This window comes from Salarias fasciatus, chromosome 18 (assembly GCF_902148845.1).
Source record: "Salarias fasciatus chromosome 18, fSalaFa1.1, whole genome shotgun sequence".
Taxonomy (NCBI): Eukaryota; Metazoa; Chordata; class Actinopteri; order Blenniiformes; family Blenniidae; genus Salarias; species Salarias fasciatus.
Genome location: NC_043762.1, coordinates 16,248,613 through 16,268,726, shown reverse-complemented (window position 1 = coordinate 16,268,726; position 20,114 = coordinate 16,248,613). Strand labels below are relative to the sequence as shown.

The 20,114-nt window shown below is 44.4% G+C and overlaps 2 protein-coding genes across 6 annotated transcripts; one reads left to right on the top strand and one right to left on the bottom strand.

The window, feature by feature from the left end:
- Positions 1 to 83: 83 nt before the first annotated feature.
- On the top strand, positions 84 to 7,083 carry LOC115405284 (cytoplasmic dynein 1 intermediate chain 2-like). Of its 4 annotated transcripts, none has more exons than XM_030114814.1 (17): positions 84 to 215; positions 1,601 to 1,709; positions 1,830 to 1,956; positions 2,441 to 2,525; positions 2,892 to 2,954; positions 3,159 to 3,286; positions 3,379 to 3,468; positions 3,628 to 3,790; positions 3,876 to 3,975; positions 4,053 to 4,178; positions 4,262 to 4,408; positions 4,534 to 4,647; positions 4,956 to 5,089; positions 5,243 to 5,387; positions 5,475 to 5,615; positions 5,862 to 5,987; positions 6,083 to 7,083. In XM_030114814.1, exons 2-17 carry the CDS (start codon positions 1,602 to 1,604, stop codon positions 6,182 to 6,184), a joined length of 1,899 nt encoding a protein of 632 aa, XP_029970674.1. In that variant the 5' UTR covers positions 84 to 215; position 1,601; the 3' UTR covers positions 6,185 to 7,083. The 4 variants fall into 4 exon arrangements, with proteins under 4 accessions (XP_029970674.1, XP_029970673.1, XP_029970676.1 ...); XM_030114813.1 differs by having other exon boundaries at positions 2,390 to 2,525; XM_030114816.1 differs by lacking the exon at positions 2,892 to 2,954.
- Positions 7,084 to 7,306: 223 nt separating this feature from the next.
- LOC115405283 (calcium-binding mitochondrial carrier protein Aralar1-like) lies at positions 7,307 to 18,854 on the bottom strand. Of its 2 annotated transcripts, none has more exons than XM_030114811.1 (18): positions 18,806 to 18,854; positions 18,048 to 18,101; positions 16,007 to 16,152; positions 15,178 to 15,293; positions 14,713 to 14,852; positions 14,442 to 14,588; positions 12,577 to 12,715; positions 12,387 to 12,480; positions 12,218 to 12,302; positions 11,993 to 12,074; positions 11,731 to 11,889; positions 10,649 to 10,701; positions 10,452 to 10,532; positions 9,835 to 9,975; positions 9,498 to 9,636; positions 9,203 to 9,361; positions 9,028 to 9,118; positions 7,307 to 8,348 (listed from the first exon to the last, which is right to left on the bottom strand). In XM_030114811.1, exons 1-18 carry the CDS (start codon positions 18,815 to 18,817, stop codon positions 8,129 to 8,131), a joined length of 2,058 nt encoding a protein of 685 aa, XP_029970671.1. In that variant the 5' UTR covers positions 18,818 to 18,854; the 3' UTR covers positions 7,307 to 8,128. The 2 variants fall into 2 exon arrangements, with proteins under 2 accessions (XP_029970671.1, XP_029970672.1); XM_030114812.1 differs by lacking the exon at positions 18,806 to 18,854 and adding an exon at positions 18,373 to 18,486.
- Between the last annotated feature and the right edge of the window lie 1,260 nt (positions 18,855 to 20,114).

Here is a 20,114-nt window from a genome sequence, read left to right as displayed (position 1 = left end):
ACACTGCACTTCAGTGTTACCTGTTTGTGCCAGCAGGGGGCGGCCAACACTGCACGTCAGAGTTTTTTGTTGGCTCAATCCCTTGTAGAAGAAGGAGGCGCTGTCCTATTCCAGCATCATCAGTCTCTTTCCTCCATCATCCCCTCCACAAACAAAGCTCAATAAGCTGGATTCGTTTGCCGTCCGTGTGCTTCAAACTCAACTTCTGGCATCAGGTACTTTATTGCACCTTCACGCCGGTGTTATTTTGACGCTGGTTTGGGCGGAAAGCGGAGTAGGAGAGCCGGGGCGTTGGTCTGCGCTGTGACCCGTTATACGCAGCAGGCCTGCCGGTCCGGGCTGCCATGGCGACCATCATTAGCATGCTAGCACAACTAGCCGGTAAATACACTGTAAACATATTCGATAAATCCCGGGATTGATATAAAAACTCAAACCACTGACGCTTAAACGGAGGGGAGCGGAAATGCAAGTGAAAATGTGCACAGCTGCGAGTTTAATTGTTTCGATCCGCAGTCATTATGATGGTGGGTGGAGTGGCATCGGATGTGAATAAAGATAGAGGCAATGTTATTAAATAGGTTGATTATATTGACACGACACGCTGCACTGTTATATGAAACCTTCATATGTACAAAAATACGTTATTACATGCTTGTTTCCCCGATTAAAAAAATATTTGCACCAAAAATGTGAAAGCCTTTAGTGAAAAGCCTGGCTTTTAGTGTTCTGTCCATCGGATTATGTTTGTTTTCGTTTTTTATTTGTCATTTCTGTCATTTCTATCAGTTCTGTCGAGGCCTATATTTTGTTTTGTTAGTCCTTATTTTTAATATGCTCTTCTCATTTTTACAAAATACTACGAGTGTCCTAACTCAGTTTAGACATAATCCCACCAGTCTCATCAGATGACATTTTGATTTATCTTACATGACTGTCTTTCTTTGTACGGTTAATTGTAAACCCTTCATCTTCCAAATTACTGTCCTTTCAGTTATTTGCAGAACAGACTTCAAATATTAACCAACAGAAATGGTTGTAATGAAAAAAACCGAATGATTTAATTACTATAAAAACTCATGGAACAGATCCAGTAGTCCAATCCATCTTGAATACTTTTGAAAAACCACATTCCGGCTCAGCTGTGGTATCACGGGAAAATTAGATAAAGACAACATTGTGATCAACAGCTAGCTGGTGTTCACATGTCTCCAGTGTGACAGGCCCCAGGCTACTGTGTCCCTCTGCACTGACAAGACAAGCCTTTGCAGAAAGACCAAATCAGCAGTTTTTTAGGTCAGATGAAAAACAAAATTATTTATAGATTCATATTACACTCAAAGGGATGTTTTGATCCCCCAGTTGGTGTAAGAATACATTAGTCCCAGAAGGGGATTATATCCCAGCATCCCTTCCAATAAAGTGTGTTTTAAAGAAACCATGTATTTACGTCCAGTCACAGTCTTAGATCAGGGTCAGTGCTACTTCACATTGAAATAAGCCTGAAGATGAATTTTGAAGAAGTACAACTGGAGCCATTTACAAAGATGACTGAGGTTTTAGTGATGTTGTTTTCTCTGTAACTTTCCCACTCATACAGTATGTCTGACAAGAGTGAACTGAAGGCTGAGCTGGAAAGGAAGAAACAACGGATCGCTCAGATTCGAGAGGAGAAGAAGAGAAAAGAAGAGGAGAAGAAAAAGAAAGATGTATGTGATCGAAAATGCATCCTCCTGAATTGCTGAAACAGCTTGTGAAGCAGCTGAGTCGTCTTCATTCACAGTGTGAGAAGTTGTTGGCTGAGGTTGTCTTCGCTTTCTGCTCTTTAGGGAGACTCCAAACGTGGAGGTGAGGCAGGGGGCAGCTCCGGCCATGAAGACTCGGACTTGGAGAGGAAGAGGCGGGAGGCGGAGGCTCTCCTGCAAAGTGTTGGCATCACCCCTGACATACCGCACGGTAAAAACACAAAGCCAGCATGCTTCTGTTTTGATCTTTCACCTCCACTTACAGTACCTCCCATAATTTTCTGATCATTTGCCTAATAAATTTACAAAAATGTGTCCTAACTTTCTGGTCCAACTCTGTTTCACTCCCATTACTCCCCCCAAACACACACAGATAATATCTAAACATTTTATGTGTTTTCTGTGCATGACACCTAAGACCTGCCTGCCATTTATTTTCATTCTCTCTTCTCTCCCCCCTTGTCTGTCCGTTTGTGTTTCATTCTCTTGCCTGCATGCAAACTCATTCACCCACTTATTCACACACTGCATTTGTCCTCACTCTCTCCCTCACTGTCTCAATGACTGTCCCTCTCTCTCTCTCTCTCTCACTCACCCACCCACCCGCCACTCACGCACTGACAAACGCACACACCTGTTCATAGCTCAGCCCCTGCGGGTAGTAACAGAGGATACATGTCTGTTTCACTACCTAGTCCCTGCCCCCATGTCTCCCTCCAACAAATCAGTGGGCAGCGACGCAGGAAGCCAAGATTCTGGGGATGGAAACGCAGGACCAAGGTCTGTGTGTGTGTGAGCGAGACAGAGAGGGAGAGACACGCTGCACTGTTTTTATGTGACGTAGCCAAATACCTGCATGCTCACTGTGTGTGTGTATTAACATGGTTATTACACGATGATGCAATCTGACCGGTCTTTTCTTTGCCTTTTCACCGGCACGCTGATGTTTCTCAATTAACACACGCTCCGTTCTTCTCTCTGTGTCTTTTTTTTTTTTTTCGCTCTGTTTTTGCTGTATTTCCCACCTGTATCATCTCCTACCTGGCTCACCTTTTTCCTGTCTTTTGTGTTTTGGTTTTATCCTCTTTGTTTTTCTCTGTCCTGTCTTTCTCTTACTAACACCATCTGGTGGTTTGGCTGTATAAGGACATTGCATTGGGATCCTGACCCCTCTACTCTGCAACTCCACTCCGACTCTGAGCTGCTGGGGTACTGCTCCTCCTCTCTCCTTTAGCTCGCCTTTCAACTTTTATCAGCGTTTGTGTTTTCATCTTAGATTTGTCCTAGTGCGTTAATGATATGTCTGTACATCGTATTTTTATGTCTGTCTGTGCAAAATTGGCATTCACTGTTGTTTCATCCTGCAAACCTATGTATGCGTTTTCTTATTTTTACAATCGTATGTGTGTGTAGGCGCGGCGCTGTGAGGCTAGGCATGTCCAAAGTTACCCAGGTGGACTTTCTCCCGAGGGAAATGGTGTCGTACTCCAAAGAAACTCAGACTCCCACAGAGGCACTGTCACACACCGATCAAAAAGCAGGTAAACCAAACAGAAACACACTGTCCAAGACTTTCACGTTGGTTGAATCCAAACTAAGTGAAATAATGTGTTTGCGTGTGTGGGCCTCCTAGATGAAGAAGAGGATGAGGAGATAACTGCTCCTCCAGCAACAGATGACACTCAAGATGAGAGAGATGAACAGGGTGAACAACAGGATGAGGGTAAGAAGACAAGATTGGAAAAATGCAATTTTTATTGCTGCTTCATAGTTTCTGAAATAGATTAAAACAACAGCCATGTAAATATAGATTCTACAGTTTAGTCATTCCAGATTCTTTCTTGTGTTCTTCTGTTTTCAATGTCAAAAACTGTGAACGTAGACTCTCCCAAGGAGCTGACCGAGGAAGAGAAGCTGCAGGTCCTCCACTCTGACGAGTTCTTGTCGTTTTTCGAGCGTGGCAGCAGAATCGTGGAGAGGGCTCTGGCAGAGCATGTGGATGTCTGCTTTGATTACAGCGGGAGGGATCTGGAGGATAAGGAAGGGTGAGGCAAATGTCATTCAAAAAAAAAATAAAATAAAAAACAAAGTGTTCAGAAGAGACTCACATTTTTTTCCCATCTGGTCCAGTGATTTGCAGGCCGGAGCAAAGCTGGTGCTGAACAGGCAGTTTTCTGACGAGCGCTGGACTAAAAACAGAGTGGTGACCTGTCTCGACTGGTCTCCTCAGGTACGAGGCGCCACTGTTCCCAAAGTGCAGCTATTTTTACACTCGTGGCACATATGCTAAAAACGGTGTGTCCTCAGTATCCAGAACTGCTGGTGGCCTCATACAACAACAACGAGGATGCTCCACACGAGCCCGACGGTGTGGCCTTAGTCTGGAACTTGAAGTACAAGAAAGCCACACCTGAATATATCTTCCACTGCCAGGTGCGCCAGCTTCATATAGCTCTGATTACCTCTTTTGTATGGCGGTAAAATATATCTGAGGTTTGTTTTTCTTTGTTTTCTAGTCTGAGGTCATGTCAGCAGGCTTTGCGAAGTTTCATCCCAACCTGGTGGTGGGCGGGACGTACTCCGGACAGATTGTGTTGTGGGACAACCGCAGCAACAAGCGCACTCCCGTCCAGAGGACTCCGCTTTCAGCAGCTGCGCACACAGTAATGCCACCAGAGCTCACACAGCTTCGTGTCCACACACACTCTCACGTTTCTCTGTGGCTTTCCAATCTTTACGTGTTCGCCACTCTTGGACTCATTTCTTCACTGTGTTCTGTTGTGATCAGCACCCAGTCTACTGTGTGAACGTGGTGGGAACCCAAAACGCCAACAACTTAATCAGCATCTCCACCGATGGCAAGATGTGCTCCTGGAGCCTGGATATGCTCTCTCAGCCACAGGTTGGTAGCATTTCTACAGATTTATCCCTTTAAAGTGTGATCAGTTGGCAAAATCACACAGTAACACTCCAAAAAAAAGCCCCAAAAAGCAGTAATCTTTTCTGTTACAATGCCAATCGTCTCCATCCAGAGTTATGTAACAACCCTTCAATCATCTGGAGCTCTGATGTTTGCTCCATGTTACTACTGAGCCTCTTCTTCAAATATCAGACTTTCTGCAGACAGAATAACACCTTCCATAGATGACTGGTACAACCTTGACTGCTGTCATTAACCCTAACCCGTGTGTGTGTGTGTTTTCTGCGCAGGACAGTCTGGAGCTGGTGTTCAAGCAGAGCAAAGCAGTGGCTGTCACCTCCATGGCGTTTCCTTTGGGGGACGTGAACAACTTTGTGGTAGGAAGCGAAGACGGCTCCGTCTACACCGCCTGTCGCCACGGCAGGTGAGTCGTCCTCACTGTCTGTCCTCAAGAGCCGGAAATGTCTTTGTAAGAATGGACTTGAATGGAAGTAACTGCTAAAATCAAAGGTTTGATGATCATAAATGATATATTGGTTACGAACAAAGACCAACACAGTGGTTTTATGTATTACAGTAAGGCGGGCATCACTGAGGTGTTTGAAGGCCATCACGGGCCTGTGACCGGGCTGAGCTGCCACAGCGCAGGAGGGCCCGTCGATTTCTCTCACCTCTTCATCTCCTCCTCCTTCGACTGGACCGTCAAACTCTGGAGCACCAAGGTGAGACTTCAATAGACTCTTCAGCTGCCGAATGCCGTTTCATGTCATTTCTAAATGGGTCTCTCAATGTTTCCGTTGCCGCTGCAGAGTACTCGTCCTCTTTACTCCTTTGAGGACAGCTGTGACTACGTCTACGACACGATGTGGTCTCCGACACACCCAGCCCTGTTTGCTTGTGTGGACCTGTCGGGACGCCTGGACCTGTGGAACCTCAACAATGATACTGAAGTGCGTGAACACACACACACACTTTCGAACAGCACCACAAAACATATCGCTTTAGACCCGTATGTAATACTAACAACCAAAGCCTCGTCTGTAGCATTAATGTAACTGTAACTAAAGGCTCCAAAACATGTCTTATAGTTTGAAATGGGGGAAAACATTGTCAGATGTTCGTTTGTTATGTTTTCATCGAGAAATCCTTTGCTTTTGGTCATTTTCATGTTGAGCGAGCTCGTGTGTGTTGTTCAGGTTCCCACAGCCAGTGTCAGTGTTGATGGGGCTCCGGCACTGAACCGGGTCAGATGGTCTCACGCTGGGAAGGAGATCGCCACCGGGGACTCGGAGGGACACGTGCAGGTCTACGACGTGGGAGAGGTGAGATCCTAAAAAAGAACGTTTCTTTCTCTGTACGATTTCACTACTTTTTCCTCCGTGACTCGCGGTTCGAACTACTCGTTTCCACTCCGCAGCAAATCTGCGTGCCCAAGGCGGACGAGTGGACACGCTTCGTCCGGACGCTGGCCGAGATCAACGAGAACCGAGACGAAGCAGAGGAGCTGGCCAACGTCTGAAGCAGCAAAGCGCCCCCGCCCCCCGACAACAGCTCATTACATTTTTACCCGTTGCACGACACTCAGACAGCACATCTCATGGCAGCGGTGGAGGATCTGCTCTCTCCTCTCTGTGGCTTCCAGCTTTTCCGCCCTCTTTCCAACCGGCCTGAGGAGACGCGCAGAGCTAGAACGAATGGAAACGACAGCGCCAGACTGGGAACGGATGCTCTTTTGAATGCGAGTTTTAGAGTACAATTGTAGATACGAGTGGAACAACAAGCAGTGAAGTGGTCTGAAGGTCGACTGAAAAGGGAAACGCGTAGACGAGGCTGTCTGATCTGTACTTCTAGCTTTGATAACATCCTCAGGGCTCCAGAAACTGCTCCTCTCCTGAGGCCTCAACCAACTCAAACCTTTTTTTATATATGCAAACCTTTATACTTGCACCTTTTTAATCACCCTTTAAGTGTTTTTACATGTTCTAATGGTTCCCAGACACGCTCGTGCATGACTGACCTCTCACTATCATATCGTCCTTGCGGCACTTGAATCTGATGACGGAAAATGTAACACGCGCGATCCAGTGCGTCATTGCTTCGTTTTAACCACTACAATATTTATTATTTATACCAGTGGTTGCTTTAATTTAAAGATTTTGTGTATCGTTTCTGAAACATGCTGCTTTTTACTTAAAGCTCGATTCATTCCTGAAATTAGCACTACAAGCATTTTAACAAATTCCGTTTACCTGGCTTGACTTTTAACACTAGTACAAACAAAATGTTTGTAGTTTTTTTTTTGTACTAAAGGTTATTGCTTCATACTGTACACCTGTGTAATGAATAGTAGAAACAGTTTCCTGACTCGTCCTCTTAACAGGATCTGAATAAAGTAAATGAACTCTCATTGTTCACATAGCAGCTGTTCCCACATTCTCTTCCATCCAGTTTTCCCATTTCATACAAGATGTGGATTCAAGCTCAGTAGTAAAAACTTTTCCAGCTCAATGTTGAACATCAGCTAAAAACAGAGGAGCAACTGATTTTTAAGAATCACTGAGGTTAGTATTGAACTGTATTTCCTGTTGCTGTTTCTGATACGCCGCTCTTTCCCACTGAAATAAAACGCAACAGATATTGGTAAAATTAAAACCATATGGATGATTTATTTCTTTAAAATACAATGGCTGACTTGAGATACATTTAATTTATTAATATCTAATTCTCTGCTCATGAGTCTTTGTTTCAAATCAAGAAAACACTTCTCTGCATCGGTAGGAGTTGATTCTCGGAGCGGGACCGAAGGCCCCCCGTTTCCAAAACATTACAGTTACTGTGTGATGACGCCGCCTGATGTTGCCGAGCTTCGCCTTGTAACACGTTTTCAGTACAGTTATACAATATGTACAGCATGTAGCCTCCTGCATGAGGAGACAGAGTGAAAACCACACGCCCTGCACACCGATCTATTCTTTGTAAGCCCGCTGTCCAACGAGAGAAATCCCACTCGTACTGAGTATCAGACGGAAAACAGAAATTATATCAGCTACTCATGACAGAGAGAGGGAGAGGGAGAGAGAGAGAGAGAGAGAGAGAGAGAGAGAGAGGTGTGCCCGAGCCTCAGTTTGATACAAATGCTGGAGAGAAGAACAGAAAAGGATGGAGCTGCCAGGAGCGTGCAGCCTCTGAAGATGCGACACAGGAGGCGCTCTGGTCCCGTCGCCGTCCGCTCCGCTCGCAACACGGCGGCGGCCGGCCGTCCGCCTCCACGGCTGGCCGCTGGAGCTCGCCTTCGCCTCGCAGAGTGTGACCGGCCGGTGTTTGTTCATGTTGTCGATGGCCCCTGTTTGTTTAGAGTGTGTTGCTTTTTGTGCGTGTGTGTGTGTGTGTATATATATCTAAGTGTCAGGCTCCTGGTGATGGAGGAGAGAGATGGCGAAAACGACGCAGACCGCCGAGACGCCTACGGCTCCTGGGCGGGCGCGGGGGCGGGGGCGGCCGGCTCCGGTGGGTGTATGGACACCACTCCAGAGGACTTGAATTTAGGGAGGTGGAGGCCGAACTTGTTCTCCACCCCAGCGAAGGTAGCGGCGGCCAGGCGGTAGCCTCCGACGTGGTCGGCGTTGATGGGAGGAAGCTCAGAGATGCGAGACTTTGGCGTGGGCTCAGATCCCGCCGGGCGACTGGAAGGAAAGACAATCAAGTTACAACACAACAATCCGAATCCACAACACAAAGGGAAACGCAGTGAATGGAAGGCAGATCGTTTCCAGCGAGGAAATCATTTTTCCAGCTGTTTAACATGAGATATTTATTGTCACAGCTGTTTACGCTCTCGATGTCAATGTGAAGAAGAACATTTCTTCGAAAGGTTTTTTTTTTTATTATGAGGATCAACTCTTTAACCCTGGTGTAAAGTTTACCAAGAAAAAATTCCAACTTTGAGTAAAATAGAGTCTATTCTGGAGCTCTTCCTGCCCTCCGCTATTTCTAAACCCAGATAAAATATTTGAAGCACTCTTTAGATTTTATTGATAACCTCGGCCTCTTGTTAAAAAAAATATGGAAAAACATCTGATCTAAAGATATAGTGCAATATTTTTGGAACAAAGTTTTAATTTTTATTACTTATAAGCTAAAATATATATAAATAACGAAACAATATATGATGTGAAGTTTCACTGTGTTGAGCTGAATTACAGGAAAATTCAACACTACCTTTCTATAATAGATGTTTAACTGTTTCAGAAGCATCTACAGGATGTTAAACAGTGAAAAAGATTTAAGTGACATTCCTGGATCTTAAGTCGCACGCGTTTTGAAGTGTGGCTGAAATACCGAAACAACGAAAGATGCACTCACTGGCCTCCAAAGTCAACATAGAACCACTGCTGCAAGAGTTCGTAGGTCACCAGAGTCACGCCGAACTGCGGAGAGGACCGGCACATGCGAGCTGGGGAAACGGAAAGCGTCGTTTAATCTTATGAGAAGAAAGCCGGAGGTGTTTGTGTTGGTGGCAGAGTGTGCAGACACACACCTCCGGCCCCCTTCCACAGAGCCCGGAAGCCCTCCTCTCTCATGATCTTCCTGAAGCAGTCGATGACTCCCGTGTACGTGGTTTGTCCTGCTCTGGCCGCCACCTGCAGACGCGTCTTGATGACGTCGGCGGGCGTCACCAGAGACGCGGCGGGGATACCTGGCAACGCGGTGGCAAAGAAGCCGGATCAGACTCGCTGGCTCATACTTAACCAGTCACGTTTTGTAAAATACAGCACTGATAAAGTGTCTAAACTTAATGATAGTCTCCTGCTTTGTTGGCGACTGGACTTTACCTGCGATGGCTCCGGCAGTGAGAAGCTGCAGAGGTCCCAGTCGACCGTTTTCATCGGCCATGGCCATCTTAGTGTGGGCGTACACGGGGAAATAGATGGCTGAAAAGGGGATGTCCCTTAGGAAACAAGCCTTAGCACCCTGGTCAGATGCAACGGGAACAAAGACAATTATTACACTGTGAAACAACAAAGGCAACAAAACTGCACACACCAGACTGACAGTCACTTCTTTAGACTATTGCTCTCATGTAAACAGTGTAATCTCACTTCAATAGCAGGTGTGAGTGTGCCAAACGAGTGCAATGAGGCCATAAAAGCTCTCTGGTGTAACATTTACCTTGTAGAGGCCGAAGAAGCCCAGGTCACGGACCACACTGAGCGCACTGACTCGAGGCCCGGTGGTGATCTCTCCTGCCACCTGCAGGCGGATCTTCACAATCTCCAAGGGATTAGTGAAGATCACCTGAGAGCCTCCAGCCTGAGGACAGAAGGCACAGGATCAAACGCCTCGTCTATTGATAAAACCAAGAAAAGAAAAACTGCTCCTGCGTCTCACGTGTATGCGGCTGAGGGACGGGAGCCAAGCTCATAAAAGGTATCAAAAGGTAAAAAGTTAAATCCTGATCAATCATTTACTTTGCCATTCCAGCGGGCGGTAAGGAGCGCTGCGCCAATGTGTGTAAGGATGAACAACGCTATCGAAAACAAAAACACACAAAAAAAACAACGTTGCAATGGACATTAAAAGTTCTGCACTGGGTGCAGTTTAGCTTTGCATCTGCTGTTAGTCATGTCACGTGCAACTCTGCAAGCAGGTTAAAGCAACAATACAGCTGCATGCACAAGTTGTTCCTTATGCACAAAGAAAAACGAGTAAACACTTTTGAGCAACTGACTGTATTTTGCACATTCTCATTCACAAAAAAGAGAAAACGTCTGTTCGTCGATACTCACACAGCCACCAGCCATAATCTCGGCAAATAAAGGAATGGAGTTGTCCTTTTGGGTGAACTTATCTCTTACAAAGTCATTCACCTGACGGAGAGAACACAAGTACGCATGAGGAAGGAAATCTTCTGTTTTTTTAAGTCGTTCCGCTTAACTTCATAAGCGACTGCACAGGCGGGATGAAGAGGAGTCGATGTACTCACTGTAAGTTTGATAGCTTTCTCAGGAGCCACACCTATGAGCTGAGGAACCAAACCTGTGGAGCATCATGAGAACCATTTCATTTCACAAGAAATATATGGAAAATAGGCACATGAGAGGGGAAATCAAAAGACAGACTGATAAGAAGAGGGGAAAAAAAGGAAACAAACATGAAAACCACCGGTTATAGATGGGGCAAAAGCAAAACGCAAAGATGCAAAAAAGAGAAAGACTGAAGGAAACAGTAACAGAAGAGTTTTAACACTTCAACAGTGAAATAATTCTTTTTTTTTATTCTAGTTTTGGGGCAAATCGGATTATGGGAAAGGTTTTCTTGGTAAATGAGTTGCTTGTTCAAAAATTATAAAGACTTGCGATTATTGACAAGTATAGAATGAAAATGCAAATCGATGCCTGACGTTGTCTAGATTCATCAAAGTTTCTCTTCACCGATGTTCTGACTGAATTGAAGACAGGAATATTTATTTCTTGTTTGACTGTGAAGACAATCTGCGAGAAAACGGCACAAAAACGTATGAAAATGACATTTCTCAAATACTGTTGAAGGCAGCAGAGACGACACACTATGGAAGGAGCAGCGTGACTATAGCTGGAGGAAATCTGGAGATCTTTATTTTTCCAGCAAATGTTCTCCATAGAGATCAGCTGAAACGAGGCTGGGGACAGGGCGGGGTGGGTAATCTTACATCTGAACTGATGCCATAACTCTAAACACTGACGGGAATAGTGGCTTTGCTGAGATGCAGTATTCACAAAAATGGGACAAACTGGAGTGACAGGGACACTACCCTTTGACTTCTGACTGTAAAACCTAAATTAGATCATTCTTGGATGAGAACCAGAGTCCCTCGAGGTATTCTAGAGAGTTAACAAGAACCGCAGGAATCACTGTGACCTTGACCTTCAATAATCAAAACCATATTGGTTCATAATTGAGTCAGGGTGAAAGTCAGGAACACAGCGAGCTCAGTAGAGACCTGAGAATATAATTCTCCTGGCCAAAAGATATCAGTGCAAGTAAAAATGACAGACGGGTAAAATAAAAGACCAAACCACAAATCACCTCTGTAGAAACCGAAGAAGCCCTCGTAGCGGAGCACCTTCTTAGCACAGTCAAAGCTGTTCTTGTACATCAGCTCTCCCACGAAGGATCCTGTGGAGCGCTGGTTCTGCATCCGAGTCTTCACCAAGTCGATGGGATACACAGCGGTCGCTCCCGTGGCTACACGAACACACACACACACACTCAATCTGAGTACAACTCCATTATGGAAATAAGTAACTGAAAATGATCACGGCCTCAGCTGAGTGATGAGATATCTCACCTCCAGCGATTGATCCCAGGGTGAACCTGTAGGCTGACTCTGCCACCTGGAGCCACACGGGCCTGGAGCCGTCTCCATGGGTCTGATGAAGCCACACAAACATCGTGTTTCTGACAATATCATGTTTTTCATGCAATCGAGAATCTCTGATGATCTGAAAACACAGCTGAACTGGTTTCATGTCTTGTCGATCAGTCAGATGTCATGCGTCGACAGGAGTCTGACCTGCTTCTGGGTTTCAACCAGGTGGTAGGGCAGACATCCCTCCTCTAACGGGGCTATCCTTTCAATGTCAGCAAGGTTCAGGCGCCTGGAACACATTTGACGTATTATTCAGGTTAACTTTTATACATACAGATCGCTTCATTTACTGTTAGTAAGAGAAAACATTTACCCAGAAGGAGAGTGCAGGCCAGATAACTGGTACAGGATGTCAATTTCCATGGGTGTGATCTGCCCAAACTTGTTAGCAGCATGAACGAACTCCTCTACATAAGAGGGTGACAATGTCATGAAAACACTGGACACAAACACAGATGAAAAATCTTTATGGAATTACGGCAAAATAATATCAATAGCTGCACCTTTAGTCACGAGTGTGTCCTTCCGCGTGCCAGCAAGTGTGCTGTAGATCTTACGGATCAGCTCCATGTTGTTCAGGAGAGAGTTGAAGGCATTGAAATAGGAGAAGCTGACCAGGTGAGAAGTGCTGCCACCTGCAGCCTGGAGGGAAAAAAAGAAAAGAAAATGAGTGCGCTGTGAGAATATCAGATCGGATGTCTGAACAGAGTTTGCATGTTCTCTCTATGTGTGAAGATTTGTGCGTTTCCTCCACCAGTCAGAGTCACCAGCAAATCCCCCCTCACAGCACCACACCTCCTGCTCCATGTTTCACAGTGGAACCATGCATGTAGAAAACATCCGTTCAGCTGTTCTGCATCGATAAACACGGCGAGTGTAACCAAAGATCTCAAGTTTGGACTCATCAGACCGAAGCACAGATTTCCACTGGCCGAACATCCATTTCTTGTGTTTCTTTGCTCCAACAAATCTCTTCTACTTGTTGCTTTTCTGTGGCGGTGGTTTCTGAGCAGCAGGCCTGATTCGTGCCGTCACCTCTGAACAGCTGATATGTTTGCTATAGAACTCTGAGTGGTATTTATCTGGGCTCTGGTCTGAGGTGCTCTTAACTTGTGATTTCTGAGGCTGGTGACTCTGGTGAACTAATCCTCAGCAACTAGCAGTTTTGTCACAGTGCTTTTAGTTCCTAAAGTAATGATGGTGTGATGGAAATGTTTGTGTCTGTGTGTATAATACATGTGAAGGTTATCTGTTGTCAGTTGATTTAATCAGCAGACGGTCTCCTAGGCTCCTAACATCAAATAAACCCGTGAGGGGGGGTTTTCTTCATGTCACTTATATGTTAAACAGAAGTGCCTCCTGACTGGTAGTGATCTCTGTGGCTTCTTTGTTAATTCTTCTAAGATGCACCCCGAGCCACAGGGGGTTGAAGTGGGTGGAGTTGTTCACAGAATGGGTGTTATAAATGTTGGTCTGCTTTTGTTGGTGCATTTATTTACAAGAATTTACACGACAATGGACTGTTACTTCTCTTGAATTTGCCGACTGGTTCTTGCCATAATATGAATCCTAACAGTTGTCAAACCTGATTTCTGCACAACACAAATGATGCTCTCAACCCCAATAAGAAGGCATTAAATTCCAGGAATGAACCCTGACAGAGCATATCTGCGAAGTGAAACTATTTCAGGTCACAACCTCATGAAGCTGGTTGAGAGAAGGCCAACGGTTTGCAGAGCTGCCAACAGAATAAAAGGTGGCTACTAGGAGGAATATAAAATATAAACATGTTTTAAAAATAGCAATGTAGTAATGTTTTGGTATTTAGTAATTACACCTTCTTGTTTACTATATAATTCCATATGTGTTCATTCACAGTTCTGCCTCCAGAATCTACATTGTAAACAGTCAATAAAAAACACTGAATGAGAAAGTGTGTCCAAAACTTTGACTGCTAGTTTATCTATATTTGAGCTTTACTGTGCACAGGGCGTGGGCCAAAACAGCTCCAAGACAAAAGCAGCTGCATTCCTGAGATGCAACAAACTGTTTCTGTTTTCAGACAAGATATTCAGGTAAGCCATGTTTAGCTTTTCGCCACAAGGCCACCAACACAGTGAGGCAGTCTGACAGCGTGCTTACAGTAGTTTAAACGCAAGTTAATAATGTCCAACGATGGGAAACAAAAGAGGTTTTATCCCTGGTGAGGGAGTAACTCTTTACAACCTCATAATTCGGTCTACTAGTGAGCAATTAAAACACGGCTCTTTTAACACAACGATCCCCATCATGCTCTTAAAAATGACTTGTGCTTGTTAGACATGGATTGTAGCATCAGTGAGCTCTCTTTACTGATGGAAACACTCACTGAAACAAGGTTTTCCTCCACAAATGGCGTGAGCATGTGGTGCCTGATGGTGGCCATGATGTCGCTGAAGTCCATGGCAGATATGACACCATTCTTCCCTTTGTCCTTTTGGGCGAATGCCTGGCGTGCGTGCTCCAACTGCAGCTCCTAAACACGACACCACAAGGCCGGGTGTAAATTTAGATGTAGTCATACTTTCTATGTGAGAAAAGGGTGGCAGCGGCAGAGTGAAAAAGGAGAGAGACGCGGGCGCAGCGGCGGCGTGGAGCACCTGCAGGAACTGGGTGAACTCGAGGTAGCTGAGGAGTTTCTTGCGGTCGTGCCCGAAGTGCAGACGGATGAAGTCACAGTTCCAGTTGAAGGGGATATGGTGGTGCACGGTGGTCTGGCTGAAGATGTCCTGCACATTATCTGCAGGAAGACAAAGCATGAGCAATTCATTCAGTGGAAAATAATTTTCAAACATTATTTATAAATCTGACAGAAGACATTAAGTTGGATGCAGGAGGAACAAGACGAAGGTGATCGTGTAAGTCCAAACAAGTGTATAACTATGTCGAATGAGCAATCTGCTTAACAATGCCATAAAGAAGTTATTTCACTGCATTATGACAATTCTGAGAAACGGCCTCAACTATCAGCTGAAAAAAATGTGGGTGTAAAAAGATCACTTTTCTTTCTCTTTGAACTGAGATCAACTTGATCTCAGGCATGCTTCCACAAAACAGCTGCTTACCAAAGGAAATGGTTCCAGTTCCAGTCTTATCAAACAGCTGGAAGGCGACTATGAAGAGAGCATCAGGCGCACACAGCACCGATTCAAACGCAAGAAACTCCTGGAAAGAGATCAACCTGCAAATGTGCATGGAAAATAAGAAAAAAAGGTTAAATCGTGAAAAACATAACTAACTCATTTATTTGGATTTTATGGATCTAAGATTATCAAACAAATGTGATGAGTTGCTTCTCCTTGCTCCAAGATGACTTTCAAAATCTAGCAGCTACTCAGTATTACCATGGATTCTGATTTCAATCATAAACTCATGTTACAAATGTGTGACAAGTTGATGAATGTAGTCCGTGAATAGACCGATATAATGAAGAAATCCCGTAAGTGACTGAAATGACGAACATTTAGAGGCACAACTCAGCTTCACTGCTTAATGATAATGCTTCATTTTAAGAAGTACGTGAGCCAAATCCCGGCAAAGGATTACAGCCTCTGGAATGTAGCAAAGAGTATTTCATGCTGTGCTGGTTCAACAGTAAGTTCACACAAACAAAGCACAAAGCTGCCGCTGCTCCATGACAAGCCGCACAAACAAACAAATATATATTACATATTTGCGCGTTTGTTTTTTTTTATAAAGATCAACACATTATTCAGTCAGGATGTCTGTGTGTCAGAAGATTTTGAATGTAGGACAGAGTGGGAACTGGCAGTCTGACTGACTTTTTATCTTATCTATGGGTAGCAGTAATGGCAAGCATCAAGCAGACATAACCCCATATTTGATGATAAGCAGTGAATCTGTGTGTGTGAGTGGTTAAGTTTTGATACACACCCGTCCTTTGTGGTGTCAGCCACAGCAGAGATGAGCTGGACAGTTTTGGGGTTGTGGTGTATCTGTGTGTGTAGTCCAAGGTATTTCTGGACAAAATCTCCTGGGGTCATGAATTTCTCCCCATCCTTGTCCACTACGCTGGCATACTGACGAGAGAAAAAAAAAAAATAGAACATGAATACCTAAACATACATGAATGCCAACTTCTTCTCGCTCCAACCTAAAAAGAATGACAAATGTAAGCACTTAATACAATTATAAGTAAGTGGAAGGAGCAAATATTCCTATAAAGTGTCAAATTATGAGATCCCTGCAAGGAAGGCGAAATGTCTGGAGGAGAAACTTTATGGTCATTCAGCACAGCGCTGTTAATCCCATACATCCGAGCTGCTTCAATGCCCCATAACTTCTACAACAGACTTAATCTCAACAACATGAATTTACATCAGCTGTGATTACAGGCTTCAAAGCTTGCAGTGCCGCTGCCAGCGACCCATGTGCCAGTCTGCTGAGGTAGAACAGACCAAGGTGGATATTATCATTATGAACTCTGGTATGACTACAAAGCATTGTAATTCTGGCAGTTGCACTTTGCTACACAATTTCAGTGAAGATGCACTTTGGAGTATTGCTTGGCAAAACCAACCACGTGTATTTTGAGCATGCAGCTCCTGGGAGACAAAGGTCGCTGTATTTGCAGGTGCAAGATGACGCATCAAATTTACACCAGCTCTCTTTCATGCAGACGTTAACTGCCCTACTAATGTTTTGGGCATGAGCTTGCAAGCTATTTAACCTGTGTACTTGAGCACATAAAAAAACTGCAGACCCACATGACTACCATGCAGTAGGCCACACACACTGACCACAGAGGACGGAGGCACAAAATGAAGGTTAAGTAAGTCTTCTGCAGCAGGCTCTTGTTACATGAAAAGGTGATACGAAGACAAGACCTTTTTTTTTTTTTTTTTTTTTTACACCTGGCATCACTTTGTTTTCGGTGATCAGTTCACAATCAAATTGTGTAAGAAAAAAAATGTTTCACCATCCCAATGAGACATCTACACAATAATAAGTGACTACACAAACTAAACAAAGCTGTCAAGAGACAAAAATCTGGCTACATTTAAGACTAATGTGAACACACACAAACATAGCAATGGTCTCTGCATTTCTTGTAATTAACAACACACAAAGCCTTGAATGTAAACGTAACAACAGGAAAAACCTTAAGGTGCAATGGTGCATAAGCAGATGTGATACCTAATATTCATCTATGAACATCTTGTCACAAGCTAAATTAAATAGAAAAAATTAGGTTAGTATGCTGACACTTTTGGTGTCATGTAATAGTGTGAGCTGCATGTTGAGCACAGCAGCAGCGAGCGCTACGCTGCGTCTATAGGGGACGTGCTGCGTTCAGGGACAGGCTGAGTAGGTCACCCGTGTATTAGAAGTATTGAGAGCACAGAGTAAAATAAAAAAGGCCGATCGAGTACTTTAAACTGGAATCTTGCCGTATGGCTTCAGTCAAAAAAAAAAGAACAAAAAGGTTAGATTTCATTGTGGACAGTGAATGCCTCTGAGAAGAAATCTAGGCTGTCCATATCTTCCAGTGCAAAAGTTTACTTAGATTCAACAGCAGACAAGGACATGCAAGCGGCAATTTGACCCTGAAGCTTGAGCAAAAAGCTCTGCTGTCCTTTCCATTCAACGCTGCAGCCCGGCACATGTCAAGTAAGAGGCACATTACAGTTTGCCTCCATTGACAACAGCTGCTGCTGCTGCTGACTCCACAACTATGAACCTCAAATGTTTTCGTTTCAGCTTTTGTCAGAAGGAAAAAAACAGCAATGTTAGGCCAACTAATGAATTCACTCACAGAGGAGCCATTCAGTTATAGTTCTGGGAGCTTAGACCCAACAACACCAGCCTGTGCTGGACCTTCAGCTGTGGCTAATACTGTAATTTAAACCCCATGACACAATCCTACACTCTCATGACAAAACAAAGTGTTTTCATAAATAACAGCTGATCCTACCTTCTGGAAAATCGCTTTCAGCTCACTTGGGTCCCCACGTTTGGTAGATTGCACCTGGGAACAAGATGTAACAATGTTATGGCTTCTTAGGAAATGCTCAAACGCGCTCTGAAAACAGAGAAAGGCAACAAAAACAAAAGCTGCTGAGTGAAGCAGGTTTCACTGAGCGACACACAACACGAAGCAAAGCGGGAGGGCTGCTCGAAATGCTCACAGCTGTGAAGGAGAAACAAGCCACTGCAACAGCAATGACACGCAAAGTCAAACTACTACACTGAACAAGTTAGGCAGCTATTAAATCGACTGAGCAGCCAACGGGGCGAACCTGCACAGGAGCTGCGACTGCAGTGACCCGGGTAGCCTGCTAGCAAGCTCAGACAAGTCATCTGAGGAGGAAACGTTACACTCTAAAATGGCAAAACGCGAGGATGAGCGCAAACAGAGAGAAAACTTCCGTGAAAAAAAGACGCGACGTGAGCTCACGGGTAGCGGTTTTAATCACAGCCCGGGAGCTTGTGTAGCATTTTTCCCTTCGCTAACTTCCAGGTTGTGGATGCCTCATCAAGGCCAGTGGCCGCCGGGCGGCAGCTAGCTCAGGGATGCTACAGCGTCCGACGGCGCCGCATCCGAGACACCCGAGCCGGCCGGGAGGGGACGGTTTAGCCTCAGCAGCAGCCCGACAAGAAAACAGAACGGAGACATGCAGAAAACGCAAAGAAGAGGTTTGAAAATCGGTAAGAGAGCGATGCCCAAGTCACCTTGACCGCCATGCTGGTTTGACGTCACGTATAGTGCGCGAGCGAGGCGCCGCGCACGCCCTCATCCGCGCGATGCCTGCACGTTCCTCCGCGAGGAGACGACGCACACCCACACTCAGGAGACACTGCTCACAGTGGCATAGTTTACAATGGAAGAACAGCTTCATGATATTATATATTACCTTCACACCAACTGTTGGCTACTGTGTTGATACTTATGTAAGCTCTACTGTTGAGCCAACTTACTGCATTTAATACAAATCACTCTTGCCTCTTGTATTTTACTGACAGCCGATTCCAAAACCAGGAATAAATGCCACAGAATGGCACAAAGGAACCAAGAGGAGACTTAAAATTGGCCAGAAGAGACAATTATACCACAATTACCATTATTTGGCCATTATTACAAAATATGTCTAGCACCTTGTCTTGTTGTTGCACAAACTTGGTGTTTCACAGTGGGAAAACAAAACTGTTTTTTTTTTTAACTGAAAACTAAACTGGAATTTAGACCAATGTAATTATGAGTGAGTTCCAGACAAGGACTGGGAAAACTCTGAGAAAACATGTTGCGGAACAACATTTGCTCATAAAAATTGTGTTTAAAAAATGCTTTACATGGAGAGACAATTAAATTGAACATTTTTCAACTTATGTCCCGAGCCTCAATAAAGGTGTTTATTCCTTTAGGAAAATTAATTGTCATCCCCTGCACTAATATATTCCATCCATTTATTGATCTCCTCTGCCTCTATTGCCAATTCACGGTTGCAAGTTCACAAGGTGCTTGTTGTTTGTTGCCTTTAAGGATTAAATGTATGCTGGTTTCGTATATATACAATTCTTTAGACACTCATCTTCAGTCCAAATAGGCTTCACTTAAGATTAAATAAATGCAGTACATATTTTAAGGATTTTTTGGGCAATACTTTACTTTTTAATTGATTCAGTGCGAGTGAATGAGGGTTTTTCCTCACTGACCTTGGTGAGGTGTTCATATGAGATACCAGGGATATTTGTTTTCACTGATAAGACCGTGACCTACTAACAGGTCACAACCTAAAGTCAACACTTGTTTGTGTTATGTAACTGCACTCAACAATTATGGTAACGCCATCTGTTGCAAGCAAGAGCCTATCCAAAGGTGTTCAACGCTATGTTTGGTTATGAAGAGCTGTGTAGGCGTCAGATGGAATTTCTGGGATCAACAGGTTATCATTGTGCAGAATTCAGGTTTTTCTTCATTGCTTTTTTCATCATGTTATCTTAGAACAATAATAGTCCTCCTCGGTGTTAGTGTATGTAGTAA

Excerpts from the sequence above, each read along its gene's own strand:
- LOC115405284 (XM_030114813.1), top strand. The coding sequence starts at position 1,602 with ATGTCTGACAAGAGTGAACTGAAGGCTGAGCTGGAAAGGAAGAAACAA. Across the intron at positions 5,388-5,474 it reads TCAAACTCTGGAGCACCAAG|AGTACTCGTCCTCTTTACTC; the intron begins GTGAGACTTCAA and ends TTGCCGCTGCAG. Across the intron at positions 5,616-5,861 it reads ACCTCAACAATGATACTGAA|GTTCCCACAGCCAGTGTCAG; the intron begins GTGCGTGAACAC and ends TGTGTTGTTCAG.
- LOC115405283 (XM_030114811.1), bottom strand. Across the intron at positions 10,533-10,648 it reads AGAAAGCTATCAAACTTACA|GTGAATGACTTTGTAAGAGA; the intron begins GTGAGTACATCG and ends TCTCTCCGTCAG. Across the intron at positions 9,119-9,202 it reads TCTGTGGAAGGGGGCCGGAG|CTCGCATGTGCCGGTCCTCT; the intron begins GTGTGTGTCTGC and ends CCGTTTCCCCAG.